Source organism: Typha latifolia, chromosome 13 (assembly GCF_019914945.1).
Source record: "Typha latifolia isolate L0001 chromosome 13, TyphaL0001v2, whole genome shotgun sequence".
NCBI classification, from domain to species: domain Eukaryota; kingdom Viridiplantae; phylum Streptophyta; class Magnoliopsida; order Poales; family Typhaceae; genus Typha; species Typha latifolia.
The window spans coordinates 2,840,152-2,859,622 of NC_133098.1; the positions used below are offsets into that span (position 1 = coordinate 2,840,152).

The 19,471-nt window shown below is 38.1% G+C and overlaps 3 protein-coding genes across 4 annotated transcripts; 1 reads left to right on the forward strand and 2 right to left on the reverse strand.

Annotated features, from left to right (window-relative positions):
- Positions 1-598: 598 nt before the first annotated feature.
- Positions 599-3,555, reverse strand: LOC140800144 (PHD finger protein PERSISTENT TAPETAL CELL 1). The gene is made up of 3 exons (XM_073154808.1): positions 3,255-3,555; positions 2,795-3,086; positions 599-1,973 (listed from the first exon to the last, which is right to left on the reverse strand). Exons 1-3 carry the CDS (start codon positions 3,553-3,555, stop codon positions 599-601), a joined length of 1,968 nt encoding a protein of 655 aa, XP_073010909.1.
- A 4,177-nt stretch (positions 3,556-7,732) lies between these two features.
- On the reverse strand, positions 7,733-10,878 carry LOC140799502 (pentatricopeptide repeat-containing protein At4g33170). The gene has a single exon (XM_073153819.1). The coding sequence runs from the start codon at positions 10,848-10,850 to the stop codon at positions 7,869-7,871; it is 2,982 nt and encodes a 993-aa protein (XP_073009920.1). The 5' UTR covers positions 10,851-10,878; the 3' UTR covers positions 7,733-7,868.
- A 3,919-nt stretch (positions 10,879-14,797) lies between these two features.
- LOC140800265 (glutamate decarboxylase 4-like) lies at positions 14,798-18,652 on the forward strand. 2 transcript variants are annotated; one of them, XM_073154950.1, is made up of 7 exons: positions 14,798-15,020; positions 15,464-15,668; positions 16,003-16,203; positions 16,343-16,557; positions 17,171-17,424; positions 17,551-17,603; positions 17,881-18,652. In XM_073154950.1, the coding sequence occupies exons 1-7, from the start codon at positions 14,935-14,937 to the stop codon at positions 18,352-18,354; spliced, it is 1,488 nt and encodes a 495-aa protein (XP_073011051.1). In that variant the 5' UTR covers positions 14,798-14,934; the 3' UTR covers positions 18,355-18,652. The 2 variants fall into 2 exon arrangements, with proteins under 2 accessions (XP_073011051.1, XP_073011050.1); XM_073154949.1 differs by lacking the exon at positions 14,798-15,020 and adding an exon at positions 15,139-15,350.
- Positions 18,653-19,471: the final 819 nt, after the last annotated feature.

Consider the following 19,471-nt stretch of genomic DNA (forward strand, 5'->3'; position numbering starts at 1 on the left):
ATTTATTTTTTGGACAAAGATGGGAAATATATATTTGTTACTCTCGCCTCTCGACGATATAAATAAATTTTGTTCTTCAAATGCTTAAAAATAATTACGTGACAATCATGTGATATTTTTTAATTAAAAAAAAATTCAAAGACAACTAATGAAAAAGGGAATTTAGGAGGTTTTAGGTAGCTGAGGAGTTAATGTGTCATTAAAAGAAATAAGGGGTTCATGTTGAAATGAAAGAGAATCCCTCAGTTTATTATCTTATCTAAATTAATGTTCCAAATGGCCAGCGGAAGAAATCAACAATGAGAAGTATATCGCTTTGTTTGGCCGAATGTATTCGTCTCTATGGAAGGAAGCAGGTAGCGATGCCCTGTAGATGTTCGACGAATAGTCTCAATCAATTCTAGCGCATGCAATGCAATGTGCTCTGATCTGCTGATCTCAATTAGTTCCCTACAAAGATGGAGAGAAGAAATAATTCAAGGCTTAATTAGTTTGTAGATGAAATCAAATCAAATTGCTACAGCAAGCAGTCTGTGCCTTTTAGCAATCACTTAATCAAATTCAACTGGAAGACATGCACGTAACGTATTATCAAACGCTAACAGTTCATGGGAGGGAAGGAGACTATGTCACTCTCACATCTACCGCAAAGAAACACTCTTGGTACGTCGTCGTCGTTTGCAATCCTTGCGCAGCGCGTGTGCTGCCAGACTTCACAGATATCGCAGCACACCATGCGCTCGCCGTCCTCCTCCCTCGCGCCGCATAGACACTCCACAACCAATGCATTGCTCCCTCCTTCACATATCTCCTGGCCATCCTTCTCGTCAAGCTTTCCTTCTACGACGATACCAGTTCCTAACTCAACCAAGCTGCGAACCGAAACCGAGTCCTTGCTTTCGATCCCGACTACTAGCTCTGCGGCGAAGCTCTTTAGGCCCCAGTATATCTCCCTGAAATGCCTCTCGACCTCCCTCTTGAGGTCACCAATTGTTGCATGAGAAGGGATTGTTATACTCTCATTTGGTGGCAGCTCCTTCAGTATGTATTTTCCGCCATTACCTTCTTCGTCCCGCACGCGGACCGTGCAGTTTAATTCGATACGTTCATGGCCACCCACATCTTTCTTTGGTTGCAGACCATCTTGGTAGTCCTTAACAAAGTGTTTGATGTCAAGAACCATCCTCACTGCCACTGGAATTGCACCAAATACCCCTGTGGTTATTGCTGGCCCTGGCTCTTTGAGTATGTGTTTGTACAAATGCAACAAGTCCCTCATGAGTTGCACCCTGGTCAGCTGAAATCTAACTCTGATCTTCTCGTGGTTGCTACGAGGAGGAGGCATCACATTGGATGAGTCCTCCAAGCAGTATTCCAGCACCTTTGTCACTGGATTCACCATGCGACGAACGATGTAATTACCGACGACGTGATTCCCCAGCGATTTCAGCACGTAATCGAGCAAGCCGGTGTCTCCGATATACGCCCTCGCGGCGTCCCTGACCTCCTGCCTTGTGACCCATCTCACTTGCGACTTCTTGAGTGCTTCCACAATGACTTGCGCCGCCATTTCTACGCGTTTCGTCGACCATCTGCAAGTTGTCTCAGTCACGATCCCTTGGTAGTCCATGGCCGTGAGGGAATTGAGAGGGAGGCGCGACTTGAGTTCGATCATGAAGCGGAATAACTCGCCTAAGGTTACAAGTGCTGTTGGATTACTACTGATGGCCTGATACTTGGCTATGAGCATTGGTATCTCATGATGGAAGCATGCAAAGTGAGGGATGAGGAGGCATAGAGGAAGAGATTGCAATGCTTCAAGGGATTGTTGGTACATTTGCTGAGTGACTCCATAGCTTTCATGGCCAAATTTGTAACCCCAACGCCTGAACCAAGTTTCGCCATAGGCTATGCCATGGATCAATCTTAGCTCCATGCTTCCCTTCATTGCAGTGTCAATCAGGCTCACCTTCCTGAAATTAAAGCCATTAGATTTCTCAAACAATTTAATGCCATGGTTTAAAACACGATTTGAGGTTTTGGTTGGATAATTTTTTGCCTAAATAGATTCATCGATTTTAGCTAATAGTAGAACATAAGGTCAAAACCAACAATTGAACTACCTGTAGTGCCGTTAGTGTTAACTAAGCGGGAGGCTTATTTCTAGGACGATTGTCCTATTTTATCTACCTCCTTGTGAGAATAATTATATTATTTTTAGCATTTTATATGTGTTTCTAGTTGGCCAGTCTATATGTCAACCTTGGCAGGCCTGAAGGAACTATGCAAGCTCCCAACATAGTGCTCGATTGCAAGCTTATTCTCTCCAAGCACCCTTGGTTAAAGCTAAGCTACATTAGCCGATGTAATAACTTTCCTGCTTACAATCTCACTCAGATTGCTAACCGATCCAAGGCTTCATGCTACTAGATAGATGGGCAGCCGAACACTATTTGTAATCTCTCCCAAGAATGAAATCGGTCTATGGACTTTCCTTAAAAAAAAAAAAATAAGACCGTCTACATTTCAATCAAATATAGAGCTTGTTGAATACCCTAATTATCAATGTAACGTTAAACGCTAAATGAATTATTAGTCTAGGACCTTCTCTCAGAAAAAGAAAAAAAAAACTACTAGTTTCGATTAGCACATGTAAAAAACATTTGAATTTTAGGTGATTTGATATGAAATTCTAATTTACAGATATAAATAAAAAATTTATTGAACAAAAATAAAAAGTAGTGAAATTTCTCCCAAGTCTACAAACTCAAAGTGAGAAGCAACAAATTAATACCTTACTCGTAATGCACTGCATATTCGATCCCATAAATCTAAGATTTGATGCCCCGAAGCAAAATAAGAACCCCCTTCAAAACCACTAATGGATATCAAATGGCCGAGCCCATTTGAGTGAATGACTCCATGCATTAGATTCCTTCTCGAGCTTACTGCCTTTGATGCCATTGCTGCCCTCCCTGAGCTGCTATCGTGAATCTCGAAGCACAACCCCTCGGATTCTATGGTGGACTCGTTCTTAGGTAGCAGGAAATGAAACCTCTTGTTACTAATAATATGGCAACCCCAACCTATACAAAATAAACTCCCACGTTAAATTTACATATGGATGATCGAAATTATATTGGTTCCTTTTCCATGATGTAAATAGTACGCATACCCTTCTACATGCATGTGTTGATATTTGTAATCAACTATATATAAACCAAAATTCTTTACAGTAGAGTATGTATGAATACCGACGGCGCGGCAGCAATGGCACCGACGACAAGGCGACTTCCCGACGTCCTCTTCGACGACGAACATCCTAACGAGAGTAGGAGGATGATGGCTGAGCTCAAGTTGGAACGACCAACAATTCACATCTCCTTGTGCAACAACCTCTGAGTGGCCAAACCGTAGTAGGGTTCTAATATTCTCTTGGAATGAGCCATTGAAATGGCTTGGATGTCCTGGCTCACAGAAGCACTCAAATCTAAACACCCTCTCCCCTCTCTTCCTCTTTCTTGACCCTCCGAGGTTGATGAGCATCTTAGCCATGGCCAAGAATGTTAGGTCCTAAGTGGAATCTATGGCTCTTTAATAAATGCTTTGCTCACACACTTAGTGCCTAGCTATTAGTTTTGTGGATTGACACATTGGAAGTTGCTATCAAAATAGAGAAGATAGTCTCTCGCTTTCAGCATGATTGAATTCTAAATCCATAGAAAGGTTCGGTCATATATATGGTGAGAATGTGATGTATGATAGATATTGAGATGTATATATATATATATATATATTTTAATAGAGCATGCAATTGTCATAGGTTGGCATAGAAGGGAATAAATTTTAGAGGGTAGTTATAATATCTCATGTAAACGAGCTATTCCTTGGCTAACTAACTGAGCTTTTTTGATCGCCTTATGTTAGGTGGTGTTCCTTATTCAATTGTTGGAGAATGGAATGCGTGTTCTACAACTTCGGGCTCATAAGGATTTGTATAACTATTAAGTGCTTATAAGTATTTCAATAACTTGGGTTAGGTGGATCAGAAGGGGTTTGTGAACTTTGATTTATGTAAGTAGTTTATCAACTCAGACATTAGAAAATTATGAGATCTATATACTTGAATGCATTCGATCGACCAATTCGAGTATCGAGTGATGAATCCACATCTCTCGATTTCTGAATAAAAATCTAAAATAAACACAAAGTTTCATTGAAAAAGAAATTAGAAAAATTGATCAAAAACATCTTATAATTTATTTTTCTTATCATTTACGCTTAACCTTATTAATATTTATTAACTCTGAGTTAAATTTAATTTCAAAAGTAAAAAATTTAAATACCTAAATTACTCAATACTAAGTCGTGCCTTATTTTCTTTTTTCGAGGTCACTTTGGTTATTTTATATTAAAATATTTTAATAATTAAATTTAAAATACAAGAGAGTTAATAATAAGTGTTCACTAGAGGGAAGACTTGCTTACAGATACAGTGCAAGTCTTTGATTTAATCAAACCCCCGCATAAAATTTGTTCTCCAACGCGGAAAGCTTTACTCTCTCTCCAAAGCGTGTCTCCTTAATCACATCACCACAAACTAACAACGTACCAAAACTTACATCGATGAGTAGGATTTCCTACGTGTCACGAATAAAAGATAAGAGAATAAGAACTCATCAGTCACCACCGCATCTTGGTGTACATTCTAAATGGCTGCAAGAAGAAGGCCAATGGGTTGACTGAGTCTCGTATTGAATAGATTATTATTATTATTCAAATCCACTTCGTATCTAGTAACAACTACCAAGTCTTGTCTTCTAATTTTTCGTCGTATAAATAGAGCTGGCTCTTCCATCTTCCGAAACACAACTCAGCTCCCATCACCACCTTCCTCTAAGCTCTCAAAACCTCTCTACTTCTCCCTTAAACTCTAGTATCTTGGAAACCATGCCGGCTTTTCTTGGTATCTTCGCACAGCCGCCGCCGCACAGGATCCGAGACGTACCCCGCCGGACCCACCCCCGTTACATCCCGAAACGGGGCAGCGTGCTGCGGCGGATCCTGGGGAGTCTCTTCGGAGTCGGGTCGCCAGCTAAGACCCGACCCTCCAACGACTCTGGGGTTATCCGGTCAAATATTTGTACAGTGTGATTCGTTAGCACGCCATTAATAATGGATTAAATTTGATTAAGGTCAACGCCTGTGTTAAAATCTCATCTCTTCAATTATGATCACCCTGTTTGTGTTCAATTAGTAGTAAACTCTCCTCGGCAATAGACAACGAAGAGAAGCAGCTTCTCGCCAGTAATGTTATTAAAGATATCTTTTTTGTCTACAAACAGAGCATCTGAAGCCAAGAGCCCTAAAGCTCCAGGAAGGCCTCCGGCGAGGCCTCCACCTTCGCCGCATCCCCCGGTGGTTATCTTGAACTAATATTAACACTACCGAGAGATGTCTTTTGTATTTATATGATCTTGAATATGGCATTTGCATGAGCATTGTCTCAGCCCAGTACTTCAACAGTAAATGTTCATTGTTCATTGTTCATTTGTGCAAATCTCCATTTGCTTCGTTCTTAGATAAGAGAGAGACTTGGTGACCAAAAAGGGTGTTAAATTTATCATAAATCTACCGTTATAAATAGAGTATTCCATGGAATCCAGCTTCAGAGTTACTAACTAGCAGTGGGCAAAATATATTTTCTCCTTCTATTTATATATACATATATTTATATTGTGCTCAAGCAGAGGAGCAGATACCGTAGAGTTGCATTATGAACAGACTTTGAAGATACCATGGAGGTTCTGATATGGAATCCATATTACTCATCACAAAGCTGGTATGTGTAAATAATACGATAAAACCTTATGCCAAAGCAAGTGATCATGAAATCCAACACTGGAATCCATTAAAAGATTCCATGTAGATACCAAGTAGAGAAGTTTCCATGCAATATACGAGTAACCACGTGACAGAGCTATACATATATGATTTTTTAATTATGTTGCATAAAATTGAAGGTTTAGTAGAAAGAAACCAATAGGATTGTCTCATATATATGATCAATTAGCCTCCTCATATGTGTTATAGCACATTAGCAATTGCAAACTAAGTTCTGATATAGAAGTTACTGAAGTAAAGAGGGTGAGGATTCTATGTCTTTTCCTATGCATCATACATCCATATCTTCCTAGAACAATTATGGAAGCCTCCTCTTAATTCAGAGTGTAAGACTAGAAGCCATGTTAACCCTCTATATAAAGAGCTTAACTCCTTGCCCTTCTACTGCAATAAGAACAATTACTTCCCTTCTAGCCTATTATACCTCACTAGAAGCTACTTGCACTCCATGGAGAGAGCTTATGCGGCAAAAGGCAAAGCTAAGCGCAATGGCGTCAAGAAGAGCATCTTGAAGCTCCTCTGCCTCTGTGAAACCCCCACTTCTTAGTGCTCTCAGTATAAGATATGATCATGTCTCTGTGAACTTTGTATGTCATTATGTAGGTTTATAACTTGCAATAGTTGTGTAGTACTTTGTGTATAAGGATAAAAGCCCTGTATAACTTCTATGTACAATGATCTAGTTCATGTGCAATAAAATTCTACTTGTGTGGTGTTATATTGACTACTTATTTATCAAGCAATTCGAAAAGGTATAGTAGTTTTACATGGGCTGATCATACTGCTAGACCCAAGAAGTATTGAGAAGTAAATTCTTCAAATATGTAAACCACTAATCCTATCATTTTGATCCCAAATGGAGGAGTAGGTTTTGTGTTAGGTAAACTTGAGAATCAGCATAAACATTTTTTTTCCAGGGTTTATATCTTTCTTAGGTTTTCTATCATTACACAGAAGTCATGCACCTTTCTTTCTGCTTCTGAAGACAAACTAAAGACAAGAAGGGTATATTATACGAGTGATATAGAGACAGAATATTCCAGCAACTGGGAAGTAAATTAAAGAACACATAGGAGACCTTCCATGCAGCTACTTATGGAGTAAGTTTCTCTGCAATTAGTCAGTTGACACAAAACTGAAGTAGATTCTTTACCATATATGCTGCCTAGGCTTATTCTAATTTTGGCGAATTGCACCTGATCATTGCGTAGCTAGGTTGAGAATCATCAGTCAATCTAGAAAATTACCACAATCTTCAAGCATATCTATGATCTTGTCAAGATTCTGTCATTGTATGGTAAAGAACAGTGAGCCTAAAAGAGGGCAGCACATAACCTCTGTTTCAAAGCACATTTTCCTTGGGGTTTCTTGGCAATCCTTGATTAATTGACTGTCAAATTAGGTAAACACTTTTAACTTTTCTACTTTAACTACCAAAACATGAAATTGTTAGAACGAGATAATTAGGTTTTTTTGCAATCACTACATATATTTTAATCTTATTGCACAAACAAATAAAAAACTTCTCTCTCTCTCTCTCTCTCTCTCTCTCTCTCTCTATATATATATATATATGTAGTTGGTTGTTCCTTTGGAAGTGTGCTATGCAATTATGCAAAAGGATCAAGCCTTGAACACCTTCTTGATACCAAAATCTCAAATGCTAGTTGAAGTCCCATCAATTATATGTTTAACTGACAACACTTCTACCTATTTAATTTGGGAGCTAACTTGGTGGTCGAGAACTGTAAGTTATTATTGATTTAATATATGTAAACTTAGTCAACAGTCGACCTAACTATTTTCCATAAAAGGGAACACCACAAGATGACTTAGGACAAACAGATTCATTAAAGTGTCAAGGCACATTATCGTAGTTCTTTGTATGAACATCTCACTGAACAGTTTACATATGAATTAGTAGTACAAGGGTTGATGAAGAACCGAAAGATGAATAGTAAATATCACCAGAAATCTCCACAAGTGCATGCTCCACAGCTAAAATGATGGAAGCGACTAGCATCCCTTAACACGATTTCCCGTCCGACGACCTTGGATATGTATTTGATAGCATTGTGACAATCTCCACAGACTCGTAGATTTTTTATAACTCTGATTCTCAGTGGTGGTGGTGTACTTATAAGTGCATAGGCAATAGCTAGCTTCTCACTATGATAGTGAAGTGCACGCTCTTTTTCCTCTTCCTCAACATCTAAAAGCATGAAATCTGTGTCTGGAACATATCCCTCATCTTTGATCCTCTTTATCAGATCCTCCAGTTTATCATAAATAGCAGATGTCTCGGGATGAGAACTATCATTAGCAACAAACATATGCACGTTGTTCTTCACTTCGACCCAACTGTAACCAGGATCTTTCTTCACATTCATGCTCTTCATACTTTTCCTAGCATCATCTACATTGCTCCACTGATTGGCAGTTGCATATATATTGGAGAGAAGAACATAAGCTGACGAGTCAAGAGGCTCTAAACTCAAAAGCTTAGTTGCTATCCGCTGCCCAACCTCCACGTTGCGCTGAATCCTACAAGCTCCAAGTAATGCCCTACACATAGATGCAGAAGGATCGAAAGGCATCGAATTGATGATATCTTCTGCCTTAGAAAGAAGGCCCGCACGACCAAGAACATCAACCAGACAAGAATAGTGCTCTATCTCAGGTTCAATGCCATAATCTCTGTGCATTGAGTTGAAGTAGCCATAAGCTTCGGAGACTAATCCAGAATGGCTACAAGCTGAAAGAACACCAACGAAGGTGATTTTATCAGGCCTTATACCCTGTAATATCATTTTTTTAAAGAGGTCCATAGCTTCTTTGCCATTTCCATGCTGCGCAAAACCAAGCACCATGGAGTTCCAGGAAGCAACAGTTTTTACATCCATGTTCTTGAAAAGAGTATATGAATCTTCAATATTTCCACATTTTGCATACATATCCATGATTGAGGTTCCCACAAACGCATCTCCTGCACAGTCTAACTTAAATGCATTTGCATGAATTTGCCTTCCAAGTTCCAGTGCAGCCAAACAGGAACAAGCTTTAATCAGAGAAGCTAAAGTAAATTCATCAGGTAAGGCACCTGATTGCCTCATCTGATGATAGAAACCAAGGGCATGTTCCTCATCTCCATTATCTATGCATCCCGATATCATGGTTGTCCAAGCAACATCATCAGGTTCGCGAATATTGCAAAAGCTAGCAGATGCATCTCTGATGTTGCCACATTTAATATACATGTCTAATATACTGCTAATGACATACAAATCTTGGTCAAAACCAAGTTTCATGGTGTAAGCATGGATCTGTTTCCCTTCCCCAAAGGCAACTAAGCCACTGCAAGCATTTAGGGCAGTTGCTAACGTGAAGTGGTTAGGTCCTTCACCCATTCTAATTACTGACGAGAAGAGCTCCAATGCTTTTCTATTCTCATTGTTTGTAACATAACCAGCAATTAGTGCATTATATGAAGCTATGTCAAACCAATCTATACGACCAAAAAGAACTCTTGCTTCATCAATGAATCCCATCCTTGCATAGACATCAATTAATGCAGTCAGTACAAAACTATCCCTACTTAGGTCCAACTTTAGAGCAACAGCATGCACTTGACTATGTAAGAAGGAGAGATTCTTGATCCCTGAGCATGCACGAAGAATGCTTGCCACTGTAAACTGATCAGGAACAAACCCATGTTTCAACATATCTACGAAATGCACAATCGACTCGTGCTCCAAACCATTCTGTGCACAGCTTGATATTATTGAATTCCAGGAAACCAAATCGACCTGTTCCATATCATCAAATAATTGCATTGAACAACCTAACCTGCCCATTTTCGAGTACATGTTTATAAGATTATTGGAAACAGAAACATCCATACAAAATCCCGTCTTTAGAACCACTCCATGGATTTGTTTCCCCACTTCAAAGCACTCCATACCTGTGATTGCACTAAGCAGAATAACAAATGTGACATTGTCATAACCCACATTCAACATCTTCATCTCCAAAAAGCAATCCAGCACAGAGCCATTCTCCCCATTCCTAACATGCTTAGACATGGTCCTATTCCAACTTATCACATCAGAACAATCATCATTAATAAGGCAAGATTTAATACCATAAGCCCGAACCTGCTCATCATCCCTACCAAAATTTCTTCCTGCAACAATGCATTGTACACTGCCCTCATCAGGATGGATGAACTCGTCCCTATGCAACTCCGCAAACACAAACAACGCATCTTCAACAAGCCCCATTTGAGCATACCCTTTGATCATAATATTCCACAACACAACATCCCTATCAACCATTCCATTGAACAGAAACCGCGCATCCTCCAAAAGCCCAAATTTTGAATATACATTCACGAGAGCGCTCGAGATCAATTCATCTGAACCAAACCCAATTCTCATCGAGTAGCAATGAACAGCTTGCGCCGTCAGGAGGAGGTCGAAGGAGCGGGAACAAATCTTCAGGACAGGGGTGAAGGTGAGGCGTGTCGGAGGAACAGCGGAGCGAAGCATGAGGCGGAAGAGGAGAAGCGCGTCGTAGCAATGGTCATGCAGGGCGTAGGCGGAGAGGAGGGAGTTCCAAGTGACGGAATCCCTTTGAAGCATTTGATCGAACAGGTTGCGGGCGCAAACGAGCGAGCCGCCCTTCGAGTAGATGGTAATGAGGTTGTTGGAGAGGAAGCGATCCGCAGCGGAGCCGGAGCTGACTATGAGGGCATGGGCGCGGCGGAGGAGGCGGAGGTCGCCGGATACGGCGGCAGCGCGGAGGGCAGGGAGCCATGGGGACGAGTGGGGAGAGGTTGTGGAAAGGGAGGAAAAGGGGAGGGGAAATGGGAAAGGGTGCGGTGCGAGTGACCGGACGGTGAGTTTAAGGAGGTTGGTATGGAGTGAGAGGTGGGGTGGCAATAGCATCTGAGTGGGTTAAGGAGTTCTCGATGGATTGCGGGTTGCTTATTATTACATGTGGAACTTTCAAATTAACACCCTATCATTTTATTATTTCTGATTAACACCTAGAATTTTGTACCTACAGCCTTTCACTTTTTAACCCCAGTATATATATATATATATATATATATATATATATACACATAGTATATAGTTTATGTAACTCTATTGACTAAATTATTAAAATACTTTTAAAAAATTCTAACTATTACCCTTACTAAATAAAAACAAATCTTACTAACTAAAAAATCTTTTTCTAATCCGCCAAAGAAATGAAACTCAAATCATATGTATATAATGCTCTCGAAAAAAATCTACAGAGTACTAACTCTTAACGTTCATGGGGAATTAACCTATGAGCTGGTATGGCTTAACAACTGAGCTACAAGAAAAGTGGATTAAGTTTAAACAGCACCGAAAACTATCTATCTGTCTTCAAATTATGTGATTTTTGAAACGAGATTTCATTATATTTTAGTGATGTTGCCTATATTACAAATTTACTTACTCCTAATACACTCGCTTATGATGATACTAGTTTGGATCTTCTACATTCTGCAAAGAATATCTGTTTGCACCTTGTACAGAAAGTTTGGTGAAATTGATTATTGATCCTCATAATGCTGAAAGCCTGAAACAAGAACATGCTTTTCAAATTTGTGCAATTGTATTACTTAAGATGGTTTCTATCAAAACATTTTTTTTTTATCAGTTAACTTCCAGTATATATCATCAGTTACATCCTTGTCTATACTTCAAGATGTGAGTATGAGTTTCAGTTAGCTAAATAGAAAGTTTCAGACTTAAACTTGTTCATCATTTCAAGCCCAAAGAATGAGGCCCAATCCACACAAATCCTTGAGTCTTATATTCCCCCATCTCCATCTCTTGCTCAATTATTTTGTTTCAGAAATTCTATGTTGTGTGCTATGTCTCTGACCCAGTAGCAGGGCTGAAAATGTGTCATTAATTTCATAGGATTGCTTTTCATATCATAGTTTTTTTTTTTTTTTTTTGAGGTAAAAGTCCTTGGACTAGTTTTCGATGAAGTCAATTACATATTGTAATCTGCTTGATAGGGGTCCATTCATGAGAACCTCCCAAAGTTACAGTAAATTTAGCTAGCGAGTGGGCCAAAGCGTTGTTACAGCCGTTTGTATAATAAATTTTCACTGTACCTAAGGAGGCTAGAATATCTTTGCATTTATGCACACTGTGCTCCGCTCTCAAGTGGCTGCATCTCATCCTAACTAGGGTTTGCGAGTCGCTAAAGATATAGTAGATATAGTTTGAGATTTTTTTTAAATCCATTTTGATATTCAAATTCAAATTTATATACGAATCTTTAATCTAGTTCTTGTATATATATTTTTTGTTATCTATAGATTTCAGTTATAATAAATTATTATCTATTCACTATCTATATATAAATAAGAACCATATTCGATCCGTTTTCATGCTCTTCTGTCATCTGGAAGGCCAAGTAAATTTTCTTGTGCATTTCATGATGTTGCAGCATAATACTGTCCTTATCCACTGTTATTCTCATAGCAGTTTGAGAACCTCCAATGGCTACTCTTTAGTGAAGATTTTCCTTTGCCAAAGTAGAAGAAATATATATATATATATATATATATATATATATATATATATATATATATATATATATATATATATATATATATATAAAACTAGGAATTAAGTAGGATATTTTGTCTTTGATAGACTTGTTCCAGTCCCCATTAAATGCCATTTGTACAAGAGGAAAGAGCAAGAGGAAGTTCTCCATCAAGAGTATGAACGCATTATTGTTTACAAACTGATGGTTTTGGAATCCAATAAAGTAAGCAGAAGGCAGTAGTCATGGTTCCAGAAAGATAGATTGCACTTAATTAGGAGATGCCATGGTCAATGATAGACTGTGATAGCTAGGTTAATTGGGGGGAGTAGATGGATGGAGACAAGAGAGGAGAGAGAGGGCAAGCGAATAATTGAAATAATAATTGATTAATGTGATAAATTTTAAAAAGCAAAATAATAATTAGGTTTTGTTAATTAATAAATAGTATTAGATGGAAGACAAGAGGAGAGAGAAATAGATAGTAATAAATAAGTGGGTAGTTAAACTAATGTTTAGAAACTAAATTAGTATATACTTCACTGTACTAAAATAAATTTATGTTTATTCCACAACCATTTAAATAAATTTATTTTAAGGGTAGTTGGTTAAAATAAAAGCATAAGGGTGTAAATGAGTTTAACCTAACAGAAAACTTAGTTGATATGTAGATCATTTTGTACATCATTGCAAAAGTCTTTTAGAGTATTTTGTTCCACTTGTTTGCTTTGAGTTTAAGAACCCATATTTTGAGCTTTTTATTTTTTATATATTTTCATATTTAATTAAATATACTTTTTAATAAATCAAGATTAAATGATAAGACTAATTAATTGAGTTTGAATCTTAGCTTCAAACCAAACAAGAATGTCCAAATTGCATGTCTATAATTATTGTACTATGGTAGCCAATAGGACTACCAACCGGAGCTAGGTTGAGCTCCAACCGAGCTCCATTGCTAGCAGCGGGGCTCCAAATTTAGAGCCCCACTAAAAAATAGAGCCCAGGTGCATTTCTTTTTAGGTTTTTTAAAAATTCCAACTTTGCCCGATAAGTATTTAATTCAACAATTTTAATTTCATACGTATCTTTTATTAAATAATCTAGTTAGTTAAACTGAGTATATAATTAATTTTACTAATCTATTTTAAATAAAAATAGTATCGTTGGAAAGGTCTCATCGAGACCTTTAAAATAAGTTTAATATTAAATTATTGTTGAGTTAATTTAAATTTTTATTATGTATAAATTAAATATTTTTATTACTATTTAAAATCGATGTGTCCTAAAATATAATAACTTTAAAATTCTTTTCCAATATAAGTACTAAATATTAAAATACATCAAATATAAAATACATCAAATATGAAATACATCAAATAAAATTGTATTCCTTCATTCTCATGCCTTTGCTTGCTATAAGTGTTCATTTCGAAACTCAAAATAAGTAGGATTTTTCTGCTTGCTATAAGTGTTCATTTCGAAACTCAAAATAAGTAGGATTTTTCTATGTCGAGCGAGGAATCGTTGAAATCGTTTTTCATCATTGACTTCCATTTCTTCAATGACTGGAGGTTGAGTAGAATTAACAATATTGAGTTCATCATCCCGTTAATTCTCCATAATAATATCAGGAGTTATTTATTTCGTGTAATATAATTTCGATGCGTTTAATTAAAAAATTAATAATTTATAATTACTTCTGAAATTATTGGATATTAGTCTTATTTTAAAGATCTTGATGAGAGTTTTCTAACCGTATATTTTTTATTTAAAAATAATAACACTAAGATAATTTATTAAGTGATTTAAAATAAATAATATAAATAAATAAATATTATATTATTATTTTAATAAATATGGAGCCCTTGTGTTATATTGGCTCAGCATCAATGGAGGGAGAAAAGATATAATTATTAAATATTATCTGTCAAATAAGTACTGAAATTATCAGCACTTTAACTGTAGCGTAAAACACTACAATAAATTTTGTATTTGGTTAAAGAATAAGATATTATATTTATTTTTATTCACGGTCGTAGTGTTAATAAATAGCCATTAAAATATAAACTAAGATATTAGTTATATTAAAATGAACAGTATTTAGCTCAAATTAGGACGGAGCCAACCTTTTCGCTGACTGTTCGCCGACCATTTCGCTCTCCCTTCTACTCCACCGCATCACGCGTACTGCGTACACGTTAACGGTTAAGCATACGCCACGAGTCACACGCATCTCCACGTGTCACTCCGCCACTTGTTCTTCCTTTTCTTTCTTCTTTTTTCCCCTCCCGATCTCCTGGACTCCAAACCCTCCCTTCCAAGGGTAGCTCTCCATGCCTATCGTCTCCTTCTCTTGGAAGCAATTAGTTTAGCCTTCTCTCTCACCGCCCTCTCTCTCCGCCCATCCACCAACACCGAGTCACCGACATGGTGGTGACCACAACGCTGCAGGACACCAGTGGGTCCCTGCACTCCACCTTCGCCACCAGATACGTCCGCGCGTCTCTTCCAAGGTCCATTCTCGACCTCCTAATGCGTGTAAAGTCACGCGAAAATTGTACCGCTCTCTTTTGTTTTTCATTTCGCACCCTCTGTTATTTATTTATTGTCGGTAGGGGAAATAGCTGTCTTTCTTGGGTGTAAACCGCAAAAAGAACACACACACAAAAAAATCTCCTTATATAAAGCTACCAAAAGAAAGGCTCGAGAGTATACATACATATATCAAACAACCAACGAGTGCTAGATATTGTAGCCATGGCTCTATCTCGAGCAACAAGCGGTGCTGAGTCATCCGTCAACTACACCTTCGCCTCGCGATACGTTCGAAACCCTCTTCCTCGGTGATCGATTGAACCCAACATTTGCGCGAATATACTGCGATTTCCCCCCCTTTTTTCTTGTTATTTTTTTGTTTCTGATAAGAAATGGACTGTTTTTTATGCACTTCTTGAAGGTTTAATTTGCCGGAGCACTCGGTGCCGAAGGAGGCGGCTTACCAGATCATCAACGACGAGTTGATGCTCGACGGGAACCCTAGGTTGAACTTGGCGTCGTTCGTGACGACTTGGATGGAGCCGGAGTGCGACAAGCTGATGGCCGCCGCGATGAACAAGAACTACGTCGACATGGATGAGTACCCCGTCACCACGGAGCTACAGGTTTGCGACAGTTGCCTTTTTTATTCGTCTTTTGCTATTTAAGGCGACGATATGTTGTTGTTGGAGTTGGGTGGGTCATGATTTTAGACCAATCTAAGCCGTTTCTGGCATGCCCATCAACAGTTTGTTGTTTTGAATCGCTTTATATCCCCGCTAATAGTAAATTCCTGGCATCACGAAAATAGATGGGATTCTCTTGATCTGTGTGGATTTGTTGTTGATTGAGACACACTGCCCTGTTAATGATTTGGGCTTCTTTTTGACTACCTTGTGCTTAAGAAGATCATCTCGATTTGCCTTGTCTGAATGCTTCTTATTTGTTCCTCTTCTGCAGAACCGTTGTGTAAATATGATCGCCCACCTTTTCAATGCACCGATCGGAGATGATGAAACTGCTGTAGGAGTTGGGACGGTTGGATCCTCGGAGGCAATAATGCTCGCAGGACTGGCATTCAAGAGGAAGTGGCAGAACAAGAGGAAAGCAGAGGGAAAGCCTTATGACAAACCCAACATTGTTACCGGCGCCAATGTTCAGGTAGCATCCATCATATTAGTTCATATGAACTCTTTTCCGACAAAAGACCCACATACGGTGGGATTGATGTTCTATAGGAGCGCTAATGCTAAAAAAATTAACTTTTTTTCTGATAAATTTACTCTTTATATATTTGTAGGTCTGCTGGGAGAAATTTGCGAGGTACTTTGAAGTAGAATTGAAGGAGGTTAAGTTAACGGAAGGATATTATGTCATGGACCCTCATAAGGCTGTGGATATGGTCGACGAGAACACCATTTGTGTCGCAGCTATCTTGGGTTCTACTCTCACAGGGGAGTTTGAAGATGTTAAGCTCTTAAACCATCTGCTTACAGAGAAAAACAAGGAAACAGGGTAAGTATCTTTGCTTCACAAGTTAGGCTAATAGGTTATTAACTTTGTTTAATTCTCACTGTATGGCTGTTAATAATCCGTCCTAGCATATGATGGCTTGTCGTATATCTATTTATATCATCTTAATTTTTGGCCTGGGATTAAGGTTGTTGGATGATATTACCCATGGTTTGAAGGATAGGGATCTGATCCGATTCAGATTAGGATTTTCTCTTCTCTCTCACTCTTTCTCTTTTTCTTTCTCTCCCTATCATAGCCATTGCTTCTTCGACACATAAATTCAGCTCCAGTAAACTCCACCAAATCCAACTATCCATTTAATTTTTTACTTTAATTCTTTCTTTCTCTTTTTTTAAATTTCTTTACTCAAGTTATTATTCTTTCTTTCTCTTTTTATTTAATTAACTTTAAAAGAGTATACAAATAAATGAGAGATTTGTTAAGAGTATACACGCAAAAAAACAAATGTTTTCATTTTTAAGCTTCAATGATGAAGTAAGTAGTATTATAATTTTTAAAATCCAGAACTTAAGCTATCTAAACTATCATTAAGCCATGGCTTGCACGATGATACTTACTTAAGCCCTTAAGTAGTATTTTCTATGTGCTGCAGGTGGGATACACCTATCCATGTTGATGCTGCAAGTGGAGGTTTCATTGCTCCTTTTCTCTATCCTGAGCTGGAATGGGATTTTCGGCTACCCTTAGTAAAGAGTATCAATGTCAGTGGCCACAAATATGGTCTTGTTTATGCTGGAGTTGGTTGGGTTGTATGGAGGAACAAAGTTGATTTGCCTGAAGAACTCATTTTTCATATCAACTATCTTGGGGCAGACCAACCTACATTCACACTCAATTTCTCTAAAGGTATGCATTTTCTTTTCCATGATCATCTCTTCTTCTTTTTCTCTCCCTTCGGAATAAGATTAAGAGTATGCCTCTAATTATATTCTTGGGATGTATCTATAAGTACTCTATTCTTCATTCTCGCAGGCTCAAGTCAGATAATTGCGCAGTACTATCAATTCATACGATTGGGCTTCGAGGTATCCACTATAGTCTTTTACAATATGTTGTATTTATCTGTTATTTTTCTTTTAATATGTCAACATTTCCTGGTTTAATTCAAATGGTGATTGGTCACTTAGTCACCTTGGTGTATCTTTTAGTTTCTCTTTGAGCCTTCTCGTTTTATATGCGTAAACTTGTGCCTTACTTCCTTCAGCAAGTTTGAATTGCTATCATCCCAAATTGATGAGGAAATGAGATACCTACAGAACTCGCCGTCCTTGCTTACAAATGTTTACAATATCATTGTGGCAGGGATACAAGAATATCATGGAGAACTGCATGGAGAACACAAAGGTGCTAAGTGAAGGCATACGAAAGACAGGTCAATTTGATATCGTCTCCAAGGAAGTTGGAGTGCCCCTGGTTGCTTTCTCGCTCAAGGATAGCAGCAGATTCACAGTGTTCGACATATCTGAAAGTTTGAGGAGGTTTGGCTGGATCATACCGGCATACACTATGCCTCCCGATGCGCAGCACATCGCCGTCCTTCGCGTGGTGATCAGGGAAGACTTCGGCAGGGGCCTTGCTGAGCGTCTTTTGGCAGACATCAAGAAGGTGTTGGCAGAACTAGATGGCCATGCTAGTAGAACTACAATTGCCCATGTCACTGCTACGAGTTCACCCAGTGGGACAGTGATTAAGAGGAGCGTTCAGGAAACGCAGCGAGAGTTCACCACCTACCTGAGGAGGCTGGTGGAGCGTAAGAAGACCAGTGGAGTTTGCTAGAGAGGAGCACTTTGGAGGATTCTACTTGCATTTATTAAATGGGTATTTGTGCTGATTGTTAAGATGAAATTTTACTACTATTTATTTTCGCTAGGTTCCGTCTTGCGTCTATGCACACTTAGTGGCACTGCCTCTAGTCACAGATGTATGAACTCCATGCAGGACTTGGACTTACTTTGAGAATAAATTTATTTCTAAACACAATAGTTTGTGGTTGAATTGTTTTACCTTATTGTTTAATGCAACATGTACGACATTGTTCAGTGTTAATAAAAGTATTAGATAGAGGCTTCGATCACAGTTGTTTATACCTGCAAGTTTTTTTTTTTACTTTGACTCGAGTCAGAAAACCATGTGCAGTTCATGGCTGGGCCAAAATTATTTAGTGTAAGGGGGACATTGTAAACGTAATTAACTCTTTAATATACTATGATTGCATTTATGGCCCTCTGAGTTAGTAGAGGTTTTGACCAAACTGGCTAGCTCCAAATGTTCAATTTATGAAAATTGATGAGATTACAAACTTACTACTAAAAGAGGTCTAACATCTATATCATTAGGTCACTAATTAAATATTAAACTTATATAAATAGAAATGGCGATAAGTTTAGTGTCTACAACTTAGGTTAACATGTCTTAAATGCAGTAGGCCAACATCGTTCTATAAGGCAGTAGTTATAATTAATTAAATAAACGCTGACACGGATGGCGATTTATGTGGTCTTAATATGCAACCAAATAAACCGTTGATCTGATAAAGCATCTATTTTAGTATGTAACCAAATAGATTGCCGATCTGATGAGCATCTATTTGAGTGTGCAGGCAAATAAACAGGCGATCTAATCAGCATAATTTTCTATTCTAAGGTGGAAATATAAAAACTTTATGAATTAAAGTATTTCAGCAATTGTCTACTCTTTCTAGTAGTAGTTAACTACATCTGGATTATTTTCTTCAGCAATTTTTCTACCAATCGCCATCAGGCTACAAGACATGACCAAGCTTTCTGTGTTTGAACACATTGCCTTTCCCTTCCAACAAGGCAATAAAAGAAAGGTGTTTTAAGGCATGATATAGATTGTTGGTCTCTCTGTGTAACTACTTGAGTTTTAGATC